Source organism: Colletotrichum gloeosporioides (genome assembly GCF_011800055.1).
Source record: "Colletotrichum gloeosporioides strain Lc1 chromosome Unknown consensus_17, whole genome shotgun sequence".
Classification (NCBI taxonomy): domain Eukaryota; kingdom Fungi; phylum Ascomycota; class Sordariomycetes; order Glomerellales; family Glomerellaceae; genus Colletotrichum; species Colletotrichum gloeosporioides.
In genome coordinates, this window is record NW_025544662.1 from 1,761,746 (window position 1) to 1,782,844 (window position 21,099).

Below are 21,099 nucleotides of genomic sequence, written 5' to 3' on the forward strand. Positions count from 1 at the left end.
GGTACATACAAGATGCATTGGGCGGCGTTATAAGGGATCCTTTCACGAACGAAACGAAACGAATGGCTAAATGAGATATGGGTCTCATGAATCGAAATTTGCATAACACACGAAGAGCACTAGTCGCGAGATGGGTCATTAGCACAGCTCAGAGGATAGATAGTCTAATGGTGAAAGCCAAAGCTCATTTCTTGATATCATTTGTTCATCTCTATATAAGTAAGATGACAGCAGCAAACGCGATCACACCTGCCACATGAAGATTGCCAGATAGGGTGATTCCCAAATTGCCTGGTGTGCTGGTCGAAGTAGGACTAGCGGTTCCTGACGGGGACGAACCAGACGTGGACGACGGCGAGGAAGAAGTATCTGGCACACCTTCAGCCGACATGACGCGGTCAAGCACATGAATGAGACCGTTGTTTGTTCTAGCGAGTACCATGTCAGCATACGGCGGCTCTATAGCGGCGAGTTCAACTTACAAGACATTGGGCTGGATGACCTTGGCGTCGTTGAACCAGATCTGGTTGTCCTTCACCGTGACCGTGACTGTGGCATTCTGGAGACTCGTAAACTTCATGCCGTCGGTTAGGAAGTTGCTATATGCCACCTCGGGCAGAGTGTGGAAGCTTAGTCGCACGTTAGTTTACAAAGCTCCAACCTAGAAGTCCAAGACTCACAGCAATGCATTCGTGAGAGCGGTGTTGTTGAGGGTTTTCTCAGGATTGCCAGCCGCATTGAAGGCGTCAGTACTGGGACCCAGACAGGTGACGTTGGGCGTCTTGTCGAGTTCTTTCCACAAGCTGACCTTCCGCAGCGCCGTGTCGAGGCCAGAGAGGGTGTCTGAGAGTTTCTTGATCGTCGTGGAGCACACGTCTGGCGCCTCTAGAACACTGCTTAGCTCGTCAGTACAGCTCTCCGTCATGATGATTCAGAGAGAAACCCACGTGTTGACGACTTGGAACAAGCCGCCGTCCCACACACCATCGATCCCCGTCAGCTCCCCCGTCTGGCCCAAGCCTGCCTGCAGCTCCGACTTTTCACCCGAAGTCCCCTGCCTAACCCGGAATTTGGAGGATCTGGCGCTGGTTTCCCTGGATATGTAAAGCACCTGGCCGGTAGCTTCCGCGCCGAACTGGCGAAGCAAGGCGGGGCCGGGGCTTCGCAGGTTATTAGCCTTGTCAGTAAGCTTTGTTGGAACCGTGAGGCCCTTCGGGACGCTGAAATTTGCCGAGGTGAGAGCAGCGTCCAGGGTATGGTACTGGAAGATGCTCGAAAGCTTCTCGAGCGGCAACTGGGATATGTTGGTGGCGTTGTTCTGCTTCACGTACGTCTCAAGGGCTTCGTTAGTCGGCACCAGGACGGTGGCACCTCTCTGGGCGTTGACAGCGATGAGACCCGGTGCATTCTTCAAGATTGACTGGAAGCTTGACAGGTCGGAGTAGTTGCCCAGCGCATCGATCAGGCTCTGTGTAGAGGCTTGGCGCTTCTCGATACCACCCCATGCTGAAGCTAATGGGGAGCAAGCAATTGCCAGCGTGTAGATCTGGAGGAGATGCATGGTAGACGAAAGTGCCTTCCAGACTCGCCGCAGGAAAGGGACCGATAGAATCCTGGCGACATGAAGGCTTGAAATGGAGGGGGGAGGACAGCTTTAAAATCTTCGGGCGCCACTGAGTACGTCGTCAGCCGCAATACTCTTTGCTACTCACATTCGAGCTGTCTTGCCGGTGGCCTCCCCGCGACCTTGCCATTGCCTAGACGGATTCGCACGCCAGCCCGAGCATGGCCAGCTGCAAGGAGGCTAGCTAGGGCGGGCTTGGTGTAGCGAAGCCCGAGAAGACCATCCAATCTTCCCATTGAAACAAGGCCTCATAGCTCGTAATTCGGGGTCCAGAAAACAAAGGTCTTATGTGAATGGCCAGCCTCGCTTATGGCTGAGGTTGGGCAGATCTCCCTGTGTTGCAATGTCTTGTCAGCTGAAGACATTTGAGGCAAGCTTCAGTGTGAGAACAATGAAAGTCGAGGTCGTCGGGACGGCGTATCGTACAGCGGAGCACGCCAGTAGTAGGGCTGAAGTTCAAGGCGCCGAGTCCGGTGAAGTTTAGCATCAAGCTAACCTCATAGGCCCTTAGAGTGCGTTGCTGGATGCAAGATGATACAGCCGCGTGGATAAGCAAGACTCCAACGAAATTGACATAAGGGTCTGCATTTGTGTTGCCTCTCTTGAGCCTTGTCTATCACTGTTTGATGTTGCAAGCAAGCAATCTTCTATGCAGTGGCTCTCACAAGAGAGGCCGTGTCAAGATGATCGTCGGGGTGTCTTCCGCTTAGAGAAGCATCCGCATGGGTGAACAGGCTAGACCATGCTTCGGCAATCAAGCTTAATTCAGCTGGAAAGAAAGTCCGGGGTAAGGGGTTTTGGTACAAATCTCTGCGTGCTCTACATAGTAAAGGACACAGGCAGAATTCTGCCCACGTTCGTGCTATTTGCTCTTGATAGACACTTGACGACTGGGACAGCCATGTCCGTAAGAGTTTGTGCTAGCCGGGCAGTGTCCCATAGCTTCAATTGTAACGCACTTAATACTTTAAAAAAGGACAATAAGTGTAGAGAAGATAATAGGGATAGCGACAGCGATTACAATAACGACGATAGACGACTGACAGTGCCCGGCTAGCAAAGCTCATCCGTAATTTCTGGTAGCTTCATATGTGCATGGGGCCGTCGGCGAAGTCAACCTGTTACGACCGACAACGGTCGGTAATCGTTGCAACAGAACGTGATTGTAGAGAAGAATGCAAATGACGGACAGGATTGTCCTGAATGTTGTTCGAGTAGCATATTGTGGAATGTAGTACGTCGCACACGTCTCGAGTACCTACGATCGCTTCTTTTTTCGAGGGTGGTGGGATGGCAAGAGGGAGGAGCAGAAAGACGGCGATGTATTTGCTGTGTTGAGCTCCCCCAGGCTTGCCAGGCTCCACGTCTTGCGCCCGAGCTCAAAGAACCATGCAGCTAATCCCTGTCGATCCAGTCTCTAAATGGAAAGAAATGCCCCCCAGTGCAACTCTGTGCGACAGCCCCCCCTTCTGTGACTGGTCAATTACAGCACATCGAGTCACTGATTGACTGTGCCGCAAGATCAATTTCCGCGGTGAGATAGTCGGCCGTCAAAACTCCCGTTCGACATTCTCAACCAACATCGTGTCCCTTTTAATAGCGCATTTTTGACGGTAATGACGGCAAAATTCTCACCCAAGCTGCCAAGCTCCGCGTCAAAAAGGTATGGTGTCGTACGAAAGATCCAAACTTTGTACGGCGCACCCGCGACGCCTTCCCGTTTGGCCTTGGCCAAGATGGCAGCCCACGCATTCGCTCCTGCACCAACCCATGATGCTGCACGAACAAGGCGAGGGAGGTAAGGTACGCAGATTGGGAAAGGTGCCCAGCTGTTTAGGCAGACAATTCAGCAAGCGTCAGGCACCTCGTGATTTGGACTGCTGCTTCCCTTGGCAACGAGTCCATCGTCGGCCAATTTCTTCGTCGTTCTCCCACTTTTCTGTTGTCGTCTGAGCCGTCGTCCTCTTCTTCCAACATCATCTGTTCATTCCCAACCCACGGTTACCATCACGACTTACACTACCAAGACCTCACACATTTTCATCCCCAACACCCATATTGAGGACGTTGATATCATTGATCCCACCATTAAACAGACTTTTTGTGCTTTTGGTATCCGACACCGCAATTGCAAAGCTCCTCCCACACGAACAACATGAGACAGACGACTATCCTCTCCGGCCTCACGGCCTTTCTCCCGTCGGCGGCCATGGCATTCTACACCCCGAGCTTCCTGGGTGCCCGTCAGGACAAGGCTCCCTACCAGGATGTGGTTTGCAAGCCCGAGACAACTGGCCAACTGCCCCCTTGTGTGCAGATTGAGAACATTGAGGTCGCCTGCAAACCTAATGGCACCGACGCCGTTTACTACGAAGCACACGCCCAATGCATGTGCGGCGGCTCCTTCTTCGCCGAGAAGCTTGCCTGCGAACGTTGCCTTTACGTCCATGGTCTGAGGAGCGAAAGAGACCTGGCGTACTATAGTGGCATTCTGTCATCAGCCTCCAACGCTCTCTGCACCGGCACCCCCACAGCTGTCTTCGCCAGCGTCTACTCATCTATCCAAGAGGCTGCCACTCCCGTCACCACTGGGGGCACTGCCACTAGTGACCGCGCCGTCAGTAACACGGCCATCTCTTTGTATTACACGGCCAGTGGTCCCCAAGGACCCGGCAGCATAACTGGAGCAGCTGCCAGCGCGACGGGCACCGGAGGCGAGACGACCGCCGAATCCACAACCGCGGAGCCGACTAACACCGCTGCGACCCGCTCGACATCGAGCAACTCGGCTGCCACCACCTCGGCCGCCTCCGGCACAGCTTCTGGCGCTGCTGCCACATCTTCTTCTTCTGGCAGTGGTGCTATGCCTACCTTTGCCGCTGCTGGTGGTCTTGTTGCCGGTGCCGCTGGTTTGGCTGTTTTCGCTGGATTGTAAGGACGTGTTGCTGAGAGGGAGACTTGGACTTGAAAGTTGTTCACGAACTGGCAGGCTTAATGAGGATGAAACAGACGATTTGAAGTAGTAATGAGCCATGCAAAATTCCGTTCCACTAAATTGCCGCTTCTTGATGTTGATGCGATTGCACTTCTGATAGTAGGTGCGACTTAAATCAAAGCTTCCTTAATGCCTGCCAGGGGCCACAAAACGGAAGCAGCGAATCAAAAGGGTGTAGCCAGCGGATGAGAGCGATTTCTTTTACTGTGTGAGAGGCTCCTTCTTAAAGGACGCTCCCGCTATCTTGGAGGATCTACCTAGGTAACGACGGAACTGGGTCGGACTGGTTGAGTTGGGTCCGATTCCATCATAACCCTCCGGGTTCTCACGCCAACCCACTTCGCAGCAGCACCGAACCTGGGGCACTCCACCTGGGCACACCTAAAGGCATCCTAGTCAAGGACCCCTCTATGGATATAAGTCCGACCCTGGACCCTTCGTCATGCGGAATTCTGTGTTCCATATCTGCTTCTCTTTCTCCCGCGTCCCCAGCTATGACCGACATTTACTGAGGCATGTGCTCGAAAGGCTTCTCCAGATGCTCCTGGCAGAAGGGCAGCTTGCCGACGGTCCAAATTTCGGTATCCTGAAAGTGAGTGGTTAGCTTCGGCTTGCACTTTGACATGCCGCGCACGGCGACGCCAGAAAGCGATGGCGCGACTCACAGGCTTCAATGTCTTCTTGATCTCGGAGTCGAGGGTTCCGCCCTTCAGAGCAATGATCTCTGGGGCCGCGTCGGGGTCGTGGGCAATCGGAGAGCCACACTCAGAGCAGAAGATACGGTGGACGGCCTTGCCGGAAGAGCCCTTTCCAGCCCAGCTCTTGGTGGGACCGTTGATGGTAAGCTTGTCTTTTGGAACGACGACAACGAGGGCTTCTCAGAGTCAGCAAAAGCTTGGGAAAGACTTGCCCAAGGGACGATTCATCCGAAAACGATCCAGCACGCTCTCGGCTGCTGATCGGCCTGGATTTGGGTTCTACTCACAATAGGTTGAGCCGCTTTGGCGCTGACAGTCGTCGCAGTGGTCATAGCCAGTGATGAGGGGGGCGTCAACGTCGACCTTGTAGGTGACGGCCTTGCAAAGGCAGTGTCCGGACAGAGGCATGATGTATGATGAGGCTGGGATCAAGGAAGGGTTCTTAAGCTTCGAGAAAGGTGGTTTTGAGTTGACAAGAGACAGTGCAGTGCAGCAAACTTCAACGTGAAGGCTACCGAACGATTACAGACGGGGACGAGCCCTTTTTGTTTTCTCTCGATGGAGGGGGCGGGGTATCTCTGATCTGATTCCGCTGCAGGTTTTAGCTGGTGGCTCCCTGGCGCCTTGCGCGCTGACCTCTTTATGACGACGTCACTTACCCTATCGAGACTTGGGGTAGAATCGGACAGGTGGGGAGATGGACCGAAACCGTGAAATTGGAGGTTTCCGACGGCGGAATGGCTACCGACGCGACTCAAGCTGATGTTGTTGGGGAAGGCTTTCTTGCGAGGGAGTTCGTTTGTCCGGGAGAGTGACGAAAGAAATGCTGTGTCGATGGCAGACAGCGGGCCTGTTCTTATATACACGACATCGACCGTCTTCGAAGTCTCCTCGACGCCTGCGCCGCGGCTGCACGCCTGAACCATGGCTTCTACCCCGAACGCAACATGGACGACGAAGTTTTGCTCGAACGCCTCCGAGGGGCAGTGAGGAGAAGGGCCCACCTCAGCCAAGAAACGTTTCTGTCAGCGCTGCAGGCCATGGCGATCCTGGCATCCTGGCATGTCATATTCAGTGTCGTTGGACAAACCATCCTTGTTCACGTTTGTTGGACAGGGCGGCGTGGCGGGAGACAAGAAACACTCTTGCTCAGACACGACGATGGACAGTCATCGATCCCTCCTGGGGTTGCAATCAAGACTGCAGCGCGTGGGATGCGTGTCACGACAGAGCTATTCCTAGTCAGGCGAGCATAGCATGTTCCTGTCTCGAAGTCGAACAAACAACCCCACGGAGGCACACGGAGGGGCCCGGAGCAGAGGGAGATCAAACCGAACCTCAGTTTTGGAACGTTGACGGCCAGCTCCCGGGGCAAAGCTCTCAATTCACCTTTGGCATACGTATTTGTCATTTGGGTCCATCCCCATCATCTGATTTCAAGCTTTGGATGAGTTCTCGTTTATCCTCACCTGCGGTTTGCTGACAGCTCGGGCGTCGAGCTTCTCGAAGTGTTGGAGGCATTCTCGAAAGCTGCCCCGCCTTGTCACCGGGACGATTTGGAATTTGATGCGGGGCCTGCCCTAGCGCTCCTGCACCTTCCCGGTACCTTAAGCACACTACCTACCTACGCCAGAGCAGCGGGTGCCCGGGCTAGCAATGGAAGTTACCTGCCTAGCGCCCGGCACCTCGAGTCGAGGCCAAACACCACACGGCTTGCCGACGGCGTGGATGAGCCAAGCGCACCTGCGAGGGCTTCGCAAATCATCACAGATGGGGAAGCTGCAGCCACCAGATACGGTACGAGTCGATTTCTGGGCCAGCTGCCTCTTGGGCGCGTGACGTTACCCAAACCCCCAAGACATGCACCCGCAGCTGCCCCTCAAAGATCCCCTGGCCTCCCAGAAGTCGGGGAACCACTCACGGCGGGGCAGTGAGCGCCGGGTAAGCTCCATTTGAAGATCGGGAGGCAAGCCCGAGTAAGCTGCCACCATCCATCCTACACCAGCGGCCGTTGCGTTATTGGATGACTGATATCTGTCAAAGTGGCACATCGGACAAACTCTACTCTTGACAAATTCTCCCTGGTGAGAGGGACTTCAGACCGAACGATAGAGGGACGGGTAAGGACACGGACAGGGCAAGCTGCAGGACTAGAGTCTGGGAGATCTTACTGTCCCAAAGTGTCTTGCCCAGGGCCAGAAAAGGCAAGGTAAGGTGACCCCATCCAGCGAAAGGGACCTTATGCAAATACTATGCAATGCGGCGTCACCGCCCCCTCGAAAAGCCAACGAAAATCCCGCCGGATATGTATCCACCGTGGAAGACGATGCACGATGGTGGTATTTGAAATACCGCCTGTACCGGAACGCAAACATGAATACACAGCTCCACAGTTTGATGGATTTACAAAATTGGTGGCATCCCATTGGCATCTCCGCGGCAGACAAGATGCATCGTCATCAGAGTTGCGTATGTCTGCCGCAACGAGCACATCAGGTTAAACGAATATGTGGGTGACCTGTCATGTTTGCCTGGGCCCGCTCGGCCTTATCTGAGGAGAAAGAGAGGACAGCAAGCTCTCTCCCCCAATGACGACGGGCCACGGAGACAACTCACTCGCGTCAGGACGATCTAGACGCTGGGCGATGCAGTCCGGCACGGCGGTCGCATGTTTGATCACCGTCTACCTACATGAAGCCTAAAATCGACTGGAGAAACTTGCATGTTTTCCCCTTGCGCCACGTTTTGAGATGTTCCGCGAGATAGTTTGGAATCATTTTATTTCTTTTTTGGCTTGTGTTTTTCGACGTGTTTTATCCAGAAACTAAGCGTGTCTGGCCTGGCCTGGCCTCCTGTCTCTCTCTGACGGAAGACCTCATCTAATTCCACAGACCGGCCTGGTCATGCGTGGCGCTTACTCACCTTTTGTAGCGCCTTGCATGGTTTCACGATCTCACGAGCAGCGGAGCAATCGTCGACGCGAGAATCCAGGCAAAGCCGGCTCGCAGGATGAAGTGTTGCATACCCAGCAACTCGACGCTTCCCAGGGCAAAGCGGTCGGCAAGGAACGTCCGCAAGACCAGGGACCTGTATGCGCTGCGCTTTGCTGAGTCGTCGCCCCCGAGAACGAAACCGTCCATCGAAGATATCCGGAAGTCGCGGATGTCAATCTTCTCTACGTCTTTGCCAGCTGTAGCGGACGCCGGGGTAGCGCTGGATGTGAGCGGCCTCTCGATACGTTCCGGCCTCTTCCGAAGGGCGCGGATGGCCCTGAAGTAAATGAAATCCATCAGGTTTGTCGTCTTGAGCGGCGGGGGGGGCTTCTTAAGGATGAGTTTGGGAAGAAGGTCGGGGCGGGAGATATGGATTGTGCAGTTGTCCTGGAACTCGCAGCAGACGGCCTCGAGGTCGTGGGCGTAGTGCACGAAGCGGGAGTAGAAGGCCGGCGTGAGGACCTTGAACTCCAGCTCCTCTGTGCGCTTCGGCTGCTTTTGGGCAGCAGGGGAGAGCATCACTTCCGTGGGCGCCAAGTCAGCTGCGATGCCGGAAGGGATGTACTTCACGGACAGGGCGGCGGATGACTTTTCGACGAGGTGGCGTAGGTAGTCCCGGAAGAAGGGCTCCAGGCCTCGTTCTGCCGCGTCGGCGTTCCTGCCCATGCTTTGTTTGAGGGGCTCCGGGCGGAACCAGACGTGCAGGCTCCTGCGGAAGAAGAGCAGGGCGGCCTGGTGGACGATGCGCGGGAAGGTGATGAAGCCTACCCACCACCAGCTGCACAAAAAGATAAACTTCTGGGAGAGGCCCATGGTGGCCGGGTCGATTGCGGGGGCAGACGAGAAGAGGCGGGCGATGAGCTTTGGGTGATCTTTGGAGGACTTCAATGTGATTGTTGTGTCGAGGTTGGGCAGGCCGTGGGGGCCGGTGCTGAAGAAGTCGACGGCCGAAAGGGAATAGGTGCCCTTTCGCGAGTTGAACGGGGAGACGTGAAAATCCTTGGGCCAGTGCTTGGTCATTCTCACGGCTGACGTCTGCGTGGACTCATTGCTGGCCAGCGAGTCTTGGGAGGAGGCCTTTGCCTTTTCACTCCCCTCGACACGCAGGCCGGCAGAGATGACGTCCGAGGTGAGGAAGTACATCCTCCTTTCGTCAAAGGTGTTGTTCACCTCAAGAATCATGGCCGTCAGCTCGTTTTCTTTGGAGTAGAGATACCAGAAGGAGACGGGGTTAAAGTGGTATCCCAGAAACCTGGCGGCGGTGACGAGATAGGCAGTTGGATACTGCGCCGGATCCGCGCCCTGCTTCAGATTAGCTATGCGGTTCTTAGAAGTTGAGTGACTCGACGTACTTGGGAAGTCAAGTATGCATCTAGCTTCCCCCTCAGCCCAAGATGCCCGTTGCCCCTCTCGAGGTAGTCCGCCGGGTCGATGTCGAACCATCCCTTCGAGGGCGGGGACAGCAGCGAGAACCACGAGACGAGCCACGACGACCAGCTGCGCTTGTCGATCCCGCTCGAGACCATGCCGCCGTAGTTTCCTGTCCAGCCAACCGGGATGCCGACGACGAGATACGAGTACGCAAAGTCGTGCTTCTCGGGGAACGTCCGCCGGTGCGTCGTTTTGGCGGGTATCAGCAACGGCCGCATGGGCGTCGTGAATTTGGCTTTCGTTCCATCCTCCTCCTCCAAGAAAGAGCCGCCGAAGCGGATCAATGCCAAGACCAGCAGGGCGAGCGCGGCGCCGGGGAGTGTGTAGACTGCATGCTGGCGCGTTTCGGCATCGACATGCTCTTCAAGTAGATCCGTGACGGCGTGCCGGTTGTGCCACGCTGAAAAGATGAGCACGAGGAGGGTGTCCAGCCAGCCGCCGGAGAGCGCAAAGTAGCCGAGGCCAGCCAGCAGGGCGAACGGCCGGAGCGGTCCCGGATCAGCGGTCCGCATGTCGTTGAAGGTTTGCAGGAGTTCCGGGCCTTTGGAGTGGGACGGGACGGGACGGTTTGTTCCCTGGGCGGCCGAGGAACAAGGCGCGGCGCAGGTACGGATAGTATGAATTAAGTATATGGCGCTCAGAGGCACCAGAGAGTTCTACGACGAAGAAAGGTTCATGGTTTCTTCGCGGGAGCGGAATGCGCACGGTACAAAAACAAGTGCTATCAAACGAGAAACGGTTTTGCTATCGTGGTCTTGGGGGTGGAGTGCGACCAGGTCTAACAGCTCTTTGGCCAGATCTGGCTCTGGTTCGGTGGAGGAGGTGCGGGTTGTGGGCCGATGCACATGTTCGATGAGATCAAGACATTTGGAGTGTGAGAGTGGGAGTCCGAGTGCCTTAGTCAGCTGGGGACGATAATCATACCAACCGCCTCTAGGTAGAGCATTGTTTGCTTGATGAGGTTTTGTTATTTAAAGTCAATGCGTGCCCTATTGACTGAACAGAAGTTGACTTTGTAACGCACATAGCGCACAGGTAGGTATGGTGAGAATAATAGAAGCAAACAGACTACAATGGCCACAGACTCGAGATGACAAAGAAGACCTCATGTGCTTAGGACGAGGATGCTGCATCGCACAACGGGTAAGTAAACGCCGAAGGGGCATCCGACGTCAGTATGGAACCGGGGAAGAGTCACTCAGCCAGGAGGCCGCTTTCGGATTTTAGCGGTCTTGTCCGATGCGCAAGCACCTGAGCACCTCTATGGCCAGACCTCTGCCTGCCCAAGCCGCAGCGCGCTCTCCGTGTGGCGCAGTCATTGACCTGAGGGTAAAAATAAGCAGGTTGGGCGAGTTCTGCGCCGTGGCCCGTCAGCTGGGCACTGGGCTGGAGAAAGCAGCCGACAGCTTAGCAGCAGCCTCACCCCGCCAAAAATACCTCCTCCTCCTGGCATCTGCCCCTTCTTCGCCTAAGGTAGGCGCACTTGCGTTATGCAGGGATGACCGCCCCTCTTCCCTCCGCCGGTTGACTCAGGTCCACCGATTTTGCCATCCATCCCCGTCCATCGTCTTCCACCACCATATTTATTCCGAGCCATTGTCCACCACCCCTCCAGCCTGCCAAACCGGGACTGCATTCCAAAAAAACTGACGCAACAAAAAACTTGAAAGGGCCGTGAACTCCTACACACCACCTAAACCCACGCAACACCAACAGCCAAAGGGAAAGAACCTCAACATCTGTTCTTTTCTGTACCCCGCCGATAAGCACCACCTACCCAACCTACACACCTTCCACACACACGACACCGCCAAAATGGATGACTGGGACAACGTCACCAAGATCGGCTCCAAGGCCCGTGGCGGAGCGTCCTCGAGAGAGACTGTCATCAAGGGAAAGAGCGCCCTCAACGCCGCCCAGCGCAGCGGTTCCGTCATTGGCACTGAGAAGAAGTTCGCTGCCGGCAATGCTGTATGTTTTAACCTTCCCATCCTCTCCTTCTCGTCGGAATTCGCGCCCTTGACATCACTGCGCTCGACCCCTCCATGACCCACTCTCATGATGGCAATCCCCAAAGCCAACCCGGCCCCAGAGCAATTGAACACTTTGAATCGGTCGCTGACTTTTATGCTTCGTGACAGTCCTCCAGACCTGGTGTCGAGGGTCAGCGCCTGACAAAGGTCGACCGCTCCGACGACATCATCAAGCCCAACACCGTCGGAAAGGAGGTCGGCGACGCCATCTCCCAGACGCGCCAGAAGATGGAGCCCAAGATGACCCAGAAGGACCTCGCCACCAAGTGCAACACCACCCAGACCGTCGTCGCCGAGTTCGAGCGCGGCTCCGCTGCCCCCGACCAGAAGGTCCTCGCCGCAATGGAGCGTGTCCTCAACGTCAAGCTGAGGGGCAACGACATCGGCGCCCCTCGTTTCGCCAAGAAGAAATAAGCGACTCGCGATGTTTTCATTTTTTGTCTTCGGTTGATCGCCGAAGGGAGGGGTAGAGCGACGGGTTGCAGCGATTGGGATATGGAGCGAAGCGGGCCAGAACGGCGTGCGCGGCCCCCCTTCTTCCTCTCTTCCCACGCCTGGGAGTCTGTGGTCTTTGGAAGGCGAAAAGAAATTTGGTCTTTTTCACGACCTGGGGTTGCATAGCATGAACAAGACTGAAAAAAATATGTCTTGCGGCTGGCTTTATGAAGGTTACGGTTCCTAGACGTTTTTACAGCACAATAGATGAGTTGGCAGACTAAAGCTGACGATTACAACTTTTATTTCATTACTCGAGGCATCTGGTATCGTGACTCGCAGTGGCTTTCTATGTATGTGAGCCAATACCTCCCACGTCCAACTCCAGCACTCGTGGTATCTTCCAAACTCCTCATGCAAAAACACGCTATGCCATGCGTCGTCAGTAGAAATCCTATATATCCTCCAAAAGTCCGGTATATCCATCAAGAAAGTCTCTTCACTCTCGCCGCGAGCTCAGCTTCATACGGCTTGCGCCTCGTCTGAATGACGACGTGCTCCTTTCCGCCAATCCTCGCAATCTTCAGCCACTCGGGCGCAACCTCGTTGGCTAGAATGCGCACCGTCTCAACGCCCTCCTCCACGGGCATAGGCACTCTGACCGAGTCCTTCAGCTTCTGCTGCAGAAAGGGCATCTGGAAAGACATGACCAGCTGCCCGGCAGAGTTTGACGCAGCGACGAGCATGGAAATGATGGCCGCGATATCGCCGATACGGTGCAGCGCCCTTATTCTCACCATCTCGGGCCCACTGGGAAGCTCGACCTGTGAGTTGGCAATCTCCTTGGCTCTCAGCCTGTCGAGGAGGCTCATCTTGGTGCCATTCGGGTTGGTCGCAGCAGCCTTGGCAGCTTGTGTCTTCGCCTCCTGCTCCTGCTTCTTGATGACAATACCGTTCTTCAGCTCGGTCAGCACGCGCTGTCCCTTGACGAGGGTCGGGTTCGTCTTGAAAATGTTGTTGCGAACGATGATCTCGGACTTGGGCAGGTCGTTGAAGCTCAGGTTCTCAAAGCAAACATCCAGGTCGGTCATCTCGTCAGTGGCCCGCTCGGTGCAGACGATGTGGAGGTTCTCCTCGAATTGCTCGCAAAGTTTCTGCTCGTCAATGTGGCCGTTGCTCTTTGTGAAGTCCATCTCCAAGCAGAGCTTGCCGCGGCCGTAGTCGGTGACGATGAATGGTGATCCGAGCAGCTGCTGTTCCTGGCCGGTCGGCTTCATATCTTGGATGGCGATGCATCTGCGGATGTCGTCCATCGTGACCTTGCGCTTTCCCCATGTCCGCGTGATGTGAGGAGTGATGGTGCTGATGTCAACTGGAGCATTGCTGTTCTGGTGTGTGATCTGGAGCGAGACGGTCTTCAGGATGGCCCGTTGCAGGTCCAGAAGCTCGAGGAGCTCGGCGGGCAGTTGCTTCGTCGCTGGCTCCTCCTCGATCGTCGGCTCGGTAGGGGCGTTGCGTCTCCTCGATCGCGTGACTTTCGTGGCTTTGCGTCCTTCGGTCTTGGCATGGGAGATGAGGGTCGACTTTTGAGATCTGCGGTGGGCGTCGACGGCAGTGGCAGTGGTGTTCTTGGGGGAAATAGTCGTCGGCTTGGGGGAGTTGAGCTCCTCCTTGGCGGGGACGGGCTCGTCTTTCCAGCCGTCCTTGGAGATGCGTTGACGCTTCAGAGACTCGGGCGAAGGGGCATTGCTCCTGGCTTTCCTGACAGGGGAGGTGTTTTCTTCGACGGAAGCTGCCTTGCGCTTCCTGGACGGCGTGGCGGACAGTGTGGGAGGAGGTGTGGGAAGGTTCTTGACAGGAGAATCCTCGGTCTTGATCGTGACCTCCGCGGTCGAAATGCTCCGCGTCGGAAGCTCAATGTAGAAGGCCTTCTTCACGGCATCATCTACGGGAAGAGCCTGGGCCTTGGATACGCGAGTGTACTTGCTGATGAGGTTGGAAGCAGGAGGCGCGGCAGGCTTGACCTGCCGGCGTGAAGCTGCGCGAGCCATTGCGTCGAGATGTGCAGCTGCGATCTGTATCGAAAGCTCTTGGGAAGGTGAGTGTAGGTCGATAGGACGGTGAACGGAGTCTGGAAGGAAGTGATAGGGTTTGCTAGTTGGCAAGTACGGTCGAAGTCCTTAATTGGGAAGAAGTTGGAACGTTGGGTCGTCAGGGAAGTCACGACGTATGTGCAAAGGTTTTGTATATTGGAAAGTAGAGTGGGGAGGTCAAAATGAGCGAGCATGGATCGCAGCTACGCGCCCCGGTCAGGGGCCGCGGACGCGACTTCTGGACGCGTTTTGGCTGCAATTCACGATGGAAGTCGCGTAAAGAGGTGGGGCGCGTTGGTCTGAGTGGTCCGTGCTCACATGACGGGCCAACCTCGGCAACCCTTTCCAACGGCATGGCAACAGACCAAAACGGCAAGCAGGGGAATGGGGGAAAGGGCACTAGGAAGGGGGGGGGGGGAAGAAGAAAAAAAAGGAAAAAGAATAGGCAGTTCGGTGAAGCTGCTACTTGGCATTTCACAGCGAGCTCCTCCCAGACAGTTGACGTCGCAATCCATTTCAGGCAGTCGCTATTTAAGCATCGCCCGACATTGCTCACTTGCTTGTCCCTGGCCGCCTCAGATCTCTGCGTGTTCAAACCTGGGGATCACACCATGAAGCGCTATTGGACAAACATGGGACGGTCTTTTTGCGCAAGGCGAACGATTCATCGAACGAGTCACCATCCTTGAGCGCTCAAACACCGTATCCATGTAAAGCGACCTTATGAGTCTTTATTATTAGGTTCAATTTGCCGACAACTGCATGTCAAATAATACGCAGAAGTGAGAGAAACCGATTGCTAGCTGCCCCGAGAAGTCGTCCTTCGTCTCAAGCCAGTACAGGTTGTTACTGCTTCCCCGAAGAATGCTGATCAGAAAACCCTAATGCCCATGATAATCCTACTTTTGTATAAATCCAGCTTCAAATCAAATGACTTTTCCCGCTCCGTATTCGCCCAAGACTCCCGTTGTCGTTCGTCCGCATGCTGATTGTACATGATGTTGATGATGTCCTGTATCAAACAGGAATCCTGCGTTGCTAATCACCGTCTCCTCCGCTGGCTACTAGAGCCTAGTGACGGATCGAGGATTGCCAGTGCTCCGCTGCAAAAGAGACGGGACTCGGTGGTGGAGGCGCCGGGACGCTGTAGTCCTGCTCTTGGATCATGTGGACAGGCGTCACCGGACGGTGGGTGGTTGAAACCAGAGTCGCGTTAAGGCTAGTATAGAGATCTTGGCCTGTCATCAGACGAAGATTCCTCCTCTGGGGAGGGATGGGAAGAGGTGATGCGATTTGGCTGGCGGGCATTGTGATGGAGGGAGTTGCTGGCAAGCAGTGTTAGACTAGACAGCTGGCTGAAGCTCCGGTTCCGAGGGCCCACGTACTGAAGAAGATGGATCCAAGAAGATGAGTCCGGGGAAGAGACGGGTATTTATGAAGAACGGGGTTCGTTCTCTTGTCCGATAGTTACGAAGAGGCTGATGTGGGTGCCGAAACAGGCGGTCAAGTGGAGAGTGATGGCTTTGATGTGAAGTTGATGTGGTGTGTAGCTGGAGTGTACCAGGTCTGGGTGAGAGTGCAGATGGCGGAATATTTAAACTGGGTGGCCTGGATCAGAATCGGCTGACCGAGCAGTAGAGAGACAGAGGAAAGGGTGCGGCCGGGCGTTTGTGCGCGATCCGTAACAGAGATTTCACAATTACTCTCCTTGTATCGTCGGCCCCAAAGGCTGGGCAAGTCGGTGCGCAAACACGGCAAGGGTGGGTGGAATGCTTGGGCAAAAGACCCAACCGAATGGTCGAAAGTGTGGGCTATGGGCAGAGGGCCGAATCAACGCAGCACGGGTAAGGTTGCAGCAGCCGGGAGAGAATCCAACGGAAGGCGTGGGGAAGAGAGTCAGGGGTTGAGGATGGACGAAGAAAGGGAGATGAGCACGACTGGGGGAGGAAAGAGGGTCAGAGACAGAGACACGGCCAGATCCAAAGCAAACAAGAGGCAGATGAAGAGTGCGGAGCTGGCACGCTGAGGCTTGCGATGTGCAATGTCGCAATCTAATGACAATCGGAGGTTTGAGACGGGGAATCAGTGAGTATCTGGCTGAAGATGACTGGACTGAGTGCGGACGATTGCGCAAGACGATGTCTCAGTGGAAATGGCCGGACTTATTTATGATTTATGAGGAGCAGCCGTCTGATGTACCAGAAGTATGTACACTGACATTTGGGGGTGGTGATGTGCCTTACTCGAAGCAGGGCAAAATAAATTTATTGTCCACAGAAAAGGCAGCTAATTAGGCAATGGACCAAGCCTTCATGTTGTGCCGCGTCTGGTTTTTTTTGTGTTTTTTTCTTCCTCTGTCGGTGTCGTCCTGCTGTGTTGGCTAGCCCCAAACAAGCTCCCAGATACTCCCCGGCTTATGGGGAAGGGTAGAAGGGGAGGAATGTTCCATGACAGCTGGGGGGGGGTTCAAGGGTGGACATGTTCCCCGACCAGGATCAGGGCAGCTTACCCCTTTGAGAGAGCTCGGGGAGCGGCCGGATGGGCTGACCGTTCGGGTGTTCGGTGTAAGAGGGGAGTGTCGGAAAATGGGGGTAATTTACCTGGCGATACAAGGAGAACAATAGAAGCCAAAGGGGTTGAGCTGGTATCGCGCGTATCTATCTCGTATCTTCTTGTCCAAACTCGCTGGCTGCGTTTCTCGGGGCAGCTTGGTTGTGTCTGGAGCAAGGTCTTTTCGTATCTGTACCGCACAAGTTGCCGATTGCGTATCATACCTATCCATGAATCGCATCGGCGGGTAATGTGCTGACGGGGCAGCGCCAGAAATTGCGGAGGTAATTCGGTTGGGGAAGCAAGCAGAAGCGAATTTTGTTCTGGGCACTGAGGGTTCTTCGTTTACCGCCAGTTGCCTTGGATGATCCCAGTGGTCGTGTCTTTCCTCCTATCACCTTATGATGCAGGCAATTCGCAGGTATTTTTGCTTATGTGGACACGGGAATGATCCCACGGTAGCCTGGACCTTGCTTTTAGGGCAAGTGTGAACCAAACGGATTGATGGGACGAAAAGTAAGGCGCGAGAGCTCACTCGGTGACTGCAAGGTCGTTCCATCGGCCGGAAGTCGGAAGACATACCCATTTCCAGGTCCCATCCTTGAAACCATTTCCAGCTCAAGAATGCCGCCAGGTAGCAAGGCAGCAGTCGAGATCGATAGATCAGGTCTACAGCTCGCATCTCCCAGCCTTTCATTCCATCTAGTGTTGCCTCACTGACCCCCTAAACCACATTGGCCACTGGTTTTTGGAGAGTGGGTTGGGGGATCAGCGACCTTATCTGCCCTGTTGCCATTGAGCAGAGAGACTTGCCGCCGAAAAGCACAGCAACGCAGCACCAGAACCGGCTAGTTTCAGCGATCCCTGTCTGATTGCAGAAGCGACAGGGCAGTGTAATCAGGAACCGGCAGAAAGACACGAACGAGATAGATGGAAATATCCTCCAATTGTGATACCGAGTTGGTCCTGGCGCGCTCTGGGACAATACTTGTTGAATACAAGGGGCAGGCAGGTATCAAATGCACACACTGCCCTCTGGCTAGCTACACCATCCCACGACGTCCACGTCCGATCATTGTTGAGATAAGTAACTTCTGCCTGGTGCGTACAATTACAACAGTCCGGCCTACTCGTGGAACGGGACGAAGGACGGGCACTGCACGGCGAGTATTCATTCGTGCGCTGTACGAATATACACCCATTGGACAACTGAAAGGGGTGGGAAAATTTTGAAAGACGGGAACCTGGAACTTCCCTCGGTGAGGTCCCCCAGAAGTTACGCAAGGGGAATGTGGGGTTTGAGTTTGGGGTGGACACCCATGGCCTGCACCTCACTTTTACAGGTTTACAATTTGCGGAGAAGGCCGCCAGTAAGGAAACCCCAACTTCCTACATTCCCAAAACTCTGGGGGACGGGAGACTCACGGCTCCAACCTTGCCTCCCCTCCACGTCCCTCCTCGCGGCACCCACAACTTGCCTTCCTTCTACTGCATAGTAGAGATTATTTACGCCGGCACGCCGGGCGAGCAGCCACACACTCTTCCCTTGCGCTGTATCTGCCACGAGGCGCACTTGCTGACCCCCAACATGACAGCTGGCCGACAAGACAAGGGCTGATTACCGGTCATTCTTGGTACGAGTAGAGACGAAGCTGACAGAATCTGGCAGAAGGCTGCCCAAAAATCTCGAGCAAGACATGGCGCTCTGCCACTTACACCTTCCCGACAGCCTCGTCAGGAGTCATGGTCAATCTTTAGTCTGGAGTTCGCAGCCAAAGCACGCCTCGGTCGTACAATCACCTCGCCAAATCAACATAGACTTCCTACCAACCATCGCCGATGTCATCCCCTGAAGTTCTGACTCATTTCTTCGGATACACCAGACCATACTCCAGGTGCATTTTACTTCGCCACGTTTCCTCGATCGTCTGGTGGTTTGAAATGTTCAGGGCGTTCCTATTGTACTCGAGACAGGGGTGTACAACCATTCATTCAGAACCTCTCGTCAACGGGTGGCTCAGCCCGCTGCCGTCACGGCTGTGCCTATGCGCACCCTTGAGCAGATTGAGCAAACATGAAGCTCTCATTTCATCATCATGCCAGCGGTTACAGGCTGGACCACGCCTCCCGGCTCCTCCCCGGGGACATGAGCGCTTCGACAAGGGTCTCAGTTTGACCCTCGCCTTGTTCATTCCCAACTCAGATACCGCTGGTACGACGTGAATGCGACTTACGTGCTTCGGTCTGCAGCGGCCTTCGTCTGCAACTCCCGTCATCTTGGGCTGAAGCTTCGTCCAGATTTTCAAGCTTGGACGGCCAATGATTAACCTCATCTCATCTAGCTCATCTAGTTGCAGGCATACCGGCCTCTCTTGAACGTCTGCTGCAACACTCAAAACTGCGGTGTGCAACGCTTTCCATGCCTTCAAGACTGACTGGCTGTTCCATTTCTGTTGTGGTCGCGGCTCGGTAGCCATCCGAGGCCTCCATGCCACCATCAGGAGAAGGACCGTCATCCAAGGCGGTGTACACGGCTTGTAGCACCGTTTGATTGGGACGCTGTCCCAATCTGCACCTTCTTGTCAGCAAGCCAATATTGCCTTGGTCAACACGGCAGCTTACGCCTGTTCCCCGCGTTTACACTTTCCACATGGCCCGCCGCTCCGCTTCCCCATTCCATTTCGTCCCAAGGCTGCGTTCGCTTGGGTCCAACTGCTCCCAGCTTGCTATTTCAGCCCATGCGTGCATGACATAGTGCTTCTCTTACTTGCTGCCATGGCTGACTTTGTGTCTCTCGCAAGTCTTTTGGGTCAATGCTGTCCGGGCGTGGATACCTGAACTTCGAGCCCTGCATTCCGCATATTGCGACCTAGACTGGGCGCAAACAAGCTGCAGCGTTTCGATGAAATTGAAAGCATCAACACCAGATTCGAATCACATTTGATACCGGGACAATATTCAGTCCGTTTCGACACCGCAGACGGACGCATTCCAGTATGGATCGTAGTTCCGATCAATACCTCGATCGGCAGTCTTGCGAAATCCATGAGTGACTTCTTTCGATCACACATCAAACTTGCCTGTCCACCGGGCCTCTCAGATGTGTCTAGGTTGTCTTGAGACGTATTCAAGTATTGGAGGTAGAACCTCTACCAAGAGGCATCGTTGACACTAATTTCCGCCGTGCGAGTCGGCTCCGGGCTTGATGTCAGTAAGCTCTCCACTCTGGCATCACAGCGGCAAACACTTCCAGCGACTCGGACGGTCTATGCAACTGAAAGCAAATTGTTGCTTAGGAATTCATGATCTTAACCATTGGATCGAGCCAGGCTCCGTAGTTTCATTCGGTACTGTGACACTACAAATCCCAGGAATGGGATGTATCGAACTTGCCAATCTTTCCGATTTGTCGGGCTACAATCGGGCTTTCAATAAGGTTCCGGGGAAGCGGGAGCACCTGCGAGACCATCCGGAGTCAAACAATCAGATGAAATGTCGGGACAATTCCCTGTGCAGCTCCGCGGAGGTCTGGGATTTCCCTGTATCGACAGAGCACGCAGAGGAGGCTGTTCTCACGGTCAGACCTGCGGTTAGACGTGGACGCTGGTAAGAGGTCAAGAGATGTCGCCTGAGATGTGTCTGCGCGGCTACATTTCCTGTGTACTTAATTACTCCTATTGAAGACTATAGTAGAAGTAATAATAATAGCAGCGACGACGACGACGGTAGTAGAGTATAGAGCAATGAGAAAAGTAGTCGCTCTAGCACAGGAAAAATAGGTGGTCTCAATGAGAAACTACCATTAAGACATCGCTAAAGATTCTGGTAACGAACAGAGCTGTTGTTGGTGTGTAGCTTTCATCGAGCCAACAATTTGACCCTTGAGAGTTGCAAGATCAGGTTGCTGTTCATCTACTGCGGAAAGATAGATCGCGATGGAGTTCTCGTTCCGGTTTAAAAATTGTGAAGTTTCCCCTTCCCTTTTCATATTTAAATTCCTCCCGGTGACTGAATGCTTCAGGTGAACTGCATGCTTCCGGCAACCCTACCGAACATGATTCCAACATGATTCCGGACCGACTGGGGGAGGACGGCAATCTCTGATCTCTGGGCATTTATGAGTCCTTATCAGAGTATCTCAGCACACCGATAATTCATCGGCGATCTAGTAACGGCGTTCTCGCTGTCTGGTCTCCGGTCATGTTCGTGCTTTACCGTTTTACCATGTGCCAACAACTCGGCAAGCG

The 21,099-nt window shown here is 54.6% G+C and overlaps 7 protein-coding genes across 7 annotated transcripts; 2 read left to right on the forward strand and 5 right to left on the reverse strand.

Annotated features, from left to right (window-relative positions):
• Nucleotides 1–478: 478 nt before the first annotated feature.
• GCG54_00011394 (uncharacterized protein) lies at nucleotides 479–1,561 on the reverse strand (the record flags this gene model as incomplete). Its single annotated transcript, XM_045411299.1, has 3 exons — nucleotides 479–629; nucleotides 681–893; nucleotides 948–1,561. The coding sequence occupies 3 exons, from the start codon at nucleotides 1,559–1,561 to the stop codon at nucleotides 479–481; spliced, it is 978 nt and encodes a 325-aa protein (XP_045268357.1).
• A 2,218-nt stretch (nucleotides 1,562–3,779) lies between these two features.
• GCG54_00011395 (uncharacterized protein) lies at nucleotides 3,780–4,559 on the forward strand (the record flags this gene model as incomplete). Its single annotated transcript, XM_045411300.1, has 1 exon — nucleotides 3,780–4,559. The coding sequence occupies one exon, from the start codon at nucleotides 3,780–3,782 to the stop codon at nucleotides 4,557–4,559; it is 780 nt and encodes a 259-aa protein (XP_045268358.1).
• A 565-nt stretch (nucleotides 4,560–5,124) lies between these two features.
• GCG54_00011396 (uncharacterized protein) lies at nucleotides 5,125–5,725 on the reverse strand (the record flags this gene model as incomplete). Its single annotated transcript, XM_045411301.1, has 3 exons — nucleotides 5,125–5,205; nucleotides 5,285–5,493; nucleotides 5,605–5,725. 3 exons carry the CDS (start codon nucleotides 5,723–5,725, stop codon nucleotides 5,125–5,127), a joined length of 411 nt encoding a protein of 136 aa, XP_045268359.1.
• Nucleotides 5,726–8,262: 2,537 nt separating this feature from the next.
• On the reverse strand, nucleotides 8,263–10,253 carry GCG54_00011397 (uncharacterized protein; the record flags this gene model as incomplete). The annotated part of the gene is made up of 2 exons (XM_045411302.1): nucleotides 8,263–9,612; nucleotides 9,663–10,253. The coding sequence occupies 2 exons, from the start codon at nucleotides 10,251–10,253 to the stop codon at nucleotides 8,263–8,265; spliced, it is 1,941 nt and encodes a 646-aa protein (XP_045268360.1).
• A 1,303-nt stretch (nucleotides 10,254–11,556) lies between these two features.
• On the forward strand, nucleotides 11,557–12,188 carry GCG54_00011398 (Multiprotein-bridging factor 1; the record flags this gene model as incomplete). The annotated part of the gene is made up of 2 exons (XM_045411303.1): nucleotides 11,557–11,712; nucleotides 11,883–12,188. 2 exons carry the CDS (start codon nucleotides 11,557–11,559, stop codon nucleotides 12,186–12,188), a joined length of 462 nt encoding a protein of 153 aa, XP_045268361.1.
• A 506-nt stretch (nucleotides 12,189–12,694) lies between these two features.
• Nucleotides 12,695–14,260, reverse strand: GCG54_00011399 (uncharacterized protein; the record flags this gene model as incomplete). The annotated part of the gene is made up of 1 exon (XM_045411304.1): nucleotides 12,695–14,260. The coding sequence occupies one exon, from the start codon at nucleotides 14,258–14,260 to the stop codon at nucleotides 12,695–12,697; it is 1,566 nt and encodes a 521-aa protein (XP_045268362.1).
• A 1,113-nt stretch (nucleotides 14,261–15,373) lies between these two features.
• On the reverse strand, nucleotides 15,374–15,610 carry GCG54_00011400 (uncharacterized protein; the record flags this gene model as incomplete). Its single annotated transcript, XM_045411305.1, has 1 exon — nucleotides 15,374–15,610. One exon carries the CDS (start codon nucleotides 15,608–15,610, stop codon nucleotides 15,374–15,376), a length of 237 nt encoding a protein of 78 aa, XP_045268363.1.
• Between the last annotated feature and the right edge of the window lie 5,489 nt (nucleotides 15,611–21,099).